This window comes from Amaranthus tricolor, chromosome 15, assembly GCF_026212465.1.
Source record: "Amaranthus tricolor cultivar Red isolate AtriRed21 chromosome 15, ASM2621246v1, whole genome shotgun sequence".
Classification (NCBI taxonomy): Eukaryota; Viridiplantae; Streptophyta; class Magnoliopsida; order Caryophyllales; family Amaranthaceae; genus Amaranthus; species Amaranthus tricolor.
Genome location: NC_080061.1, coordinates 23,293,284 through 23,299,588, shown reverse-complemented (window position 1 = coordinate 23,299,588; position 6,305 = coordinate 23,293,284). Strand labels below are relative to the sequence as shown.

General features: G+C 31.2%; 1 protein-coding gene across 1 annotated transcript; it reads right to left on the bottom strand.

Annotated features, from left to right (window-relative positions):
• Positions 1-4,435: 4,435 nt before the first annotated feature.
• On the bottom strand, positions 4,436-6,093 carry LOC130801580 (anaphase-promoting complex subunit 11-like). The gene is made up of 2 exons (XM_057665453.1): positions 5,955-6,093; positions 4,436-4,551 (listed from the first exon to the last, which is right to left on the bottom strand). The coding sequence occupies exons 1-2, from the start codon at positions 6,091-6,093 to the stop codon at positions 4,436-4,438; spliced, it is 255 nt and encodes an 84-aa protein (XP_057521436.1).
• Between the last annotated feature and the right edge of the window lie 212 nt (positions 6,094-6,305).

Here is a 6,305-nt window from a genome sequence, read left to right as displayed (position 1 = left end):
TCAATGAAGAATGAACGATGAAGAATGAACAAGGATCAATCATCATTGAAGAATGAACAAGGATCAATGGTCAATGAAAAATGAACTAGGATCAATGATTAATGAAGAATGAACGATGAAGAATGAACAAGGATCAATGATCATTGAAGAATGAACGATGAAGAATAAATAAGGATCAATGATCATGAACAATTAACGATGAAAATGAAAAAGGATCAATGATCATAGAAGAATGAATGATAAAGAATGAACAAGGATAAATGATCATTGAAAAATGAACGATCAAGAATGAACAAGGATCAATGATAAATGAAGAATGAACGATGATGACTGAAGAAGGATCAATGATTAATGAACAAAAAACGAACAAGGATTAATGATCAATGAACAATGAACGATGAAAAATGAATAACGATTAATGATTAATGAAAAATGAATGATGAGAAATGAACAAAGATCAATGATCAATGAAGAGTGAAGGATGAAGAATGAACAAGGATCAATGATCAATGAAGAATAAACGATAAAGAAGGAACAAGCATCACTAATCAATGAAGAATGAACAATGAAGAATGAACAAGCATCAATGGTGAATGAACAAGGATCAATGATCAATGAAGAATAAACGATGAACAATGAATAAGGATCAATGATCAATAAAGAATCAACGACGAAGAATGAACAAGGATCAATGATCATTGAAGAATAAACGATGAAGAATGAACAAGGATCAATGATCTTTAAAGATTTAACAATGAAATATGAACAGGGATCAATGATCAATTAAGAGTGAACGATGATGAATGAACAAGGATCAATGATCATTGAAGAATGAACGATGAAGAATAAACAAGGATCATTGATCAATAAAGAATGAACGATGAATATTGAACAAGGATCAATTATCAATGAACAATAATTGATTAAAAATGAACAAGGATTAATGATCAATGAACAATGAACGATGAAGAATGAACAAATATCAATGATCAATTAAGAATGAACGAGGAAGAATGAACACGAATCAATGATCAATAAAGAATGAATGATGAAGAATGAACAAGGATCAATGATCAATGAACAATAAACGATGAACAATGAACAAAGATTAATGAACAATGAAGAATAAACGATGAAGAATGAACAAGGATCAATGATCAATAAAGAATGAACGATGAAGAATGAACAAGTATCAATCCTCATTGAAGAATTAACAAGGATCAATGATGAATGAAGAATGAACAATGATCAATGATCAACGATGAATGAACGATTAAAAATGAACAAGGATCAATGATCAATGAAAAATGAATGATGAAGAATGAACAAGAATCAATGATTAATGAAGAATGAACGATGAAGAATGTACAAGGATCAATCGTCATTGAATAATGAACAAGGATCTATGGTGAAGGAAAAATGAACAAGGATCAATGATTAATGAAGAATGAACGATGAAGAATGAACAAGGATCAATGATCATTGAAGAATTAACGATGAAGAATGAACAAGGATCAATGATCATGAACAATTAACGATGAACAATGAAAAAGGATCAATGAACATTGAAGAATAGTTACATGAAGAAACTTTCTGTTATAGGCTAAGTGTGTTTGTTTCAAGTTTATTACGAGTTTGTTATAGCTATCCACGTTATGTTTAGGTTGTTATTTATTCTTCTAGCTGTGTAAGTTTAGTAGTATATATAAAGGTTTTGTTGTGTATTGTAAGTTTTTATGCTTTCAAAAAATCGCTATTCTGCCTCTAGTATTCAATCAATGAAGTAAAAGTTTCCCTTTAATTCTTTTATCTCTGTGTAAATTTGCATCTTCATCACCAATTGTAACAATATATTATAATATTAGATGTAATCTTCCGTATTAGTTTATCTATTTTTCCTTGTAATATTTTAGATAATTAGTATCAAAGTAAAAGAAATAAACATTCAAAAATATTATCGATCATTTTAAATACTTCTTTAAACTCTCTTACCCTCCTCTAATTTATAATGAATGATGTTCTAAGTGCAAAGTGTATTTAAAATTTTTTCCCGGTTATCATACTTTCTTCTTTGGCTTTATTGTAATATCTTTTTATACACTAATATTTATTTACAATGATTTTTTACCATTTAGTTCATCTTTATATATAATTAATTAGCTTCCAAAAAATAAATATTCAAAATAAATAGTGGAGAAGAAACAATACTCATGGCCAAGAGTAAAACTGGGGTTCCATTCTTGAGGAACAACGATATCTGAAAGGTAACTTTTGTAGAAGACAACTCTGGAATAACTTTGGTATGGTCTTCCAAGAAATGCGTAGGATGTGCCAACCACCATACAATATTTGAACAAATATCCATTACTATCTTCTTTGCTTATCCAACCTTGTGCTGTTATATAACAAGCCCCATAAATTCTATCATCTTATGGTCCACTTGTTACGTTTATTATGCATCCGTACATAAAAGAATCATAAACTCATAAAAAATTATATAAAATAAGACAAACACAATCCCTCTTAACAAATTAACATTTTGTTGAGGAATATAAACTCATAAGAAACTATATAAAATAAACTATATATAACACCTACTTCTTATATCATTCGATTCAATATAATAATTTGTATTGTGATGCATATTTTGTTATTTTATTACGGTTCATCAATCTAAGAGTTAATCACAGAGCTTGTCGAAGAAAATAGGATTCTTGATGAAAAAAACATTTGTTGGTATAGAGGCAAACACAACTTATACGTTATAAAGCAAACTTATATTTTTTAAAATGTCAACTTCAACATACTAAAATGTCAACTTATACAAGTTAAATTATCAACTTTACAGAAATAAAAAGCCAACTTGATCATTCTAAAACACAACCTTAAACTAGTTAAAATGTCAAATTCAGCCTGTTAAAACACCAACTTAACCTAGTCAAAAGGCCAACTTAATCAATTTAGAAAGGCAACTTCGATCTTCCAAAACAAAAACATAAACTATCAAATTTCCAACTAAATCCCTCACTCACTCTCTCTCTAACACACACATAAACATACACATATTAAACTAATTAAATTATCAACTTCAGCATATTAAAACAATAACTTAAAATAATTAAAATATCAACTAAATCATCCTAACATGACAACTACAAAATGCCAAAATGCTAGCTTAAGTTAGTTCAAAATCCAACATCAGCATGCTAAAACACTTACTTATAGTTGGTTTAATATCGATATTATACTAATGATTTAAAAGTATAAAAAACTAATAGTGTAGCCTTTCAAATACGTACAACTTAACAAACAAAATATGTACGTCCTGCAAATTCTAATATCGCAATTAGAATCATTAAAATCGTATAAAATCATGAAATCATGACTAGAATCATACAATTTTACCGATTCTACACAATTTTAATAATACTCCACAAAAAAATGCTAAATAGGGTCTTTGCCCACCCAATCAACTATATCTTTGAACCTTAATTTTACTTTTTTGCTTTCTAATGATAAAATAAAGACTCTTGAACCACAACTAGAATCATACAATTATATCGATTCTAATAATACTCCACGAAAATGCTAAATTGGGTCTTAGCCTACCCAATCAACCATATCTGTAGACTTTAATTTCTAATTTTTTTCGATTAATAGAAATAATAGAAAAAAGAAAACAATAAGTATATATGTATCTTTTGAATCATAACATTTTTTAAAGATTAAGTGAGTATTAATTGTTCTTTTACAATAATAATGACTAAAAAATATACAAAAGCGATTAATGCTTCTTAATTTAGCAAAATTCTTGAATCATTCGTTTCTACTATCCGATTCTAAGAGTTTTTTTTATTTGAGTTAAATTTATGCTTTTAACAACCTTAGCTATAATTCTACGATCTCTCTTTGAATATTATAATTATATTCTAGTCGGAGTCGGGTGTTAGGTCGAGTTAGAGTCGGATCGAGTCGGAGTTGGAGTCAGTGTCCGGTCAGAGTATAAGGTCCAACTCAGGTCCATCTCTGAATCGAACTCGAACTATATTATCGGATCCAGGGTGTGATGTTATTTTTCTCAGACTGAAATCGGATTGAATTCCTCGGATCAAGTTGGATTAGGAGTGGACTCAGACTTAATTGCCATCCCTATACACCAAGAACCAAATTCAACATCCATCATTAAGGAAATGTCAAACTTGTTCTCGATTCCTAACAATTCTCAAACCTTCTAGTTTGAATCATAAAAATAGTGCGACACAAATAGTAGCAAAAGTTTGTCAGTTGTTCTTCTAAATAGGATTTTGTAAATCAATAACCAACTATTAAATGGCTTACATTTCATGATTAATAGTGAGGCAATGACACGTGAATTTACATTACAATAAAGGAAGGATAGGAGTTGTACCATGGTTGACCTCAGAATCCGCCGTTTTCAGTCCTTGAAATGCCATTCTCGACGACACATAGGACAGTGAGCTTGAGAGGTTTGTGAATTTACGCACTTTAAAATGCAGTGTAGATGGAAAACATGGTTGCATTGTCCCCAAACTGCAAATGAGACGTCTTTAGTCTTATACACCAAGAGCATAACCCATGTTGTATTATTAGATATAAACACACGGGGTTCCACACATATCAAAAACATTGTACACACAAGCATCAATCACAAACCAGCAATTAGAGAGTAAGAAACCAACCTATGACATTATGCAAAAACAAAGGCTGCATCAGCATTGGCTGCGTCGCAAAAAAAAAACCCGATATTTCCCGCATCGTAAAGGTAAAAAAACGCTTTTTGAGCCATATCAAGGGATATTTCATGCTTTTGACATATGTTTAGGCGTTATAATGACCCCATCACTCTCGTTACCGCATTAACATTCCATTCTATGATGAATTAGTGGAACAACGGAAACAAGCAATTGAAAACAAAAATTATATTTTTAATATTTTTAAAAAATTAAGCAATGCAAAAGAAGGCAATCATTCTGAAAATGCAAGTTGCCAGTATCGGCAGTGCAAAACAAGGTTATGGATTAAAAATCTCTATTGTACATCGGTAACTAGTAGAACAATGATGAACATATATCTTATGATCTCCAAGCAACAAGTAAAACAAAACTGCACATGTTATTACTAAGTCCATTCCTCCAAATATGTGCTTAATGTATCGAAAACTCTAGAGATGGTCCACAGAGTCCACTGTTTACATTAACATGAGTCTTTGAGCTACACATTGGGCAACAGATAACTAGTACACGTACAAGACGTACAGCAAACGAAAAGAAACAGAATCTCGTCTTAGAATGTCTATTCATCTCACTAGCATTTAATTAGATGTCGAGGCATGTAATTCAAAAACAATGTAGTCTACTTCCTCAACTGCATTCTAAACAAGTATTTAAGAAAACAAAAATTAAAATCCGGAAGGGGTCATTTTTAGATGACAAAAAGGGGAACCAACAGAAGCCATCTTGAAACAGGATTGATTATCAGTTAACACGTCCCACGAAGCTTTTTCCCAGTAACAACATTCACTAAGTGTTTCAAAAGACCATATCCAATATGATTTGTCGGCTATAAGAACAAAACTCAATGACATTTGGTTTAGTTTGTAAGCAATCTGGAGGTCAAAAGATTTCCAGAAAGCCTCTACATCTATGTTGAACAATAAGTTGGCCCCTTGCAGTACTTGTCTGGAGAAAACAAACTGTCTTTGATAGGATAAAGTACTCCCCCCATCCTAAATATCGCAAAACAGTAATGCCCCAATACCAGTACTCCTCAACAAGGCTACAATACTAATACAGCTTTCTATATTTGAATGATTCACACATATATCATTTGTATATTATTGTATTTGTATAATTCATACATAAATCAATACTGTACTAGGAAAAACAATAGCGTTTTTAGTGTTTCACAAAAAAGAAAAAGAAAAGGTCACTTACTCAATGGGCAGTCATCCCCAGGTAATTTGCAATCAGGAAAATAACTGTCAGAGGCCAACCTGCATATTCCACATGTTTCATCTTGGGCATCCCAGGTCCATGAAGCAACAACGTGCCAATGTAGAATGTTAACTTTCATCTTTTTATCCTCCCTGTGAAGAAGCAAAACTTACACCTAGCAAGCTATTGCTAGTGTCAAGGACAGAGTATGCCATATCATAAATAATGGTAATTAAAAATACAAAATTTTAAAAAGTTTCTGCCTCACATCAAGCTGATGCGCTACCTCAGCAAAGATTGACAACACAAACAGGATGTCAAATATGCAAGCATTTTTAACACATGGTAAAG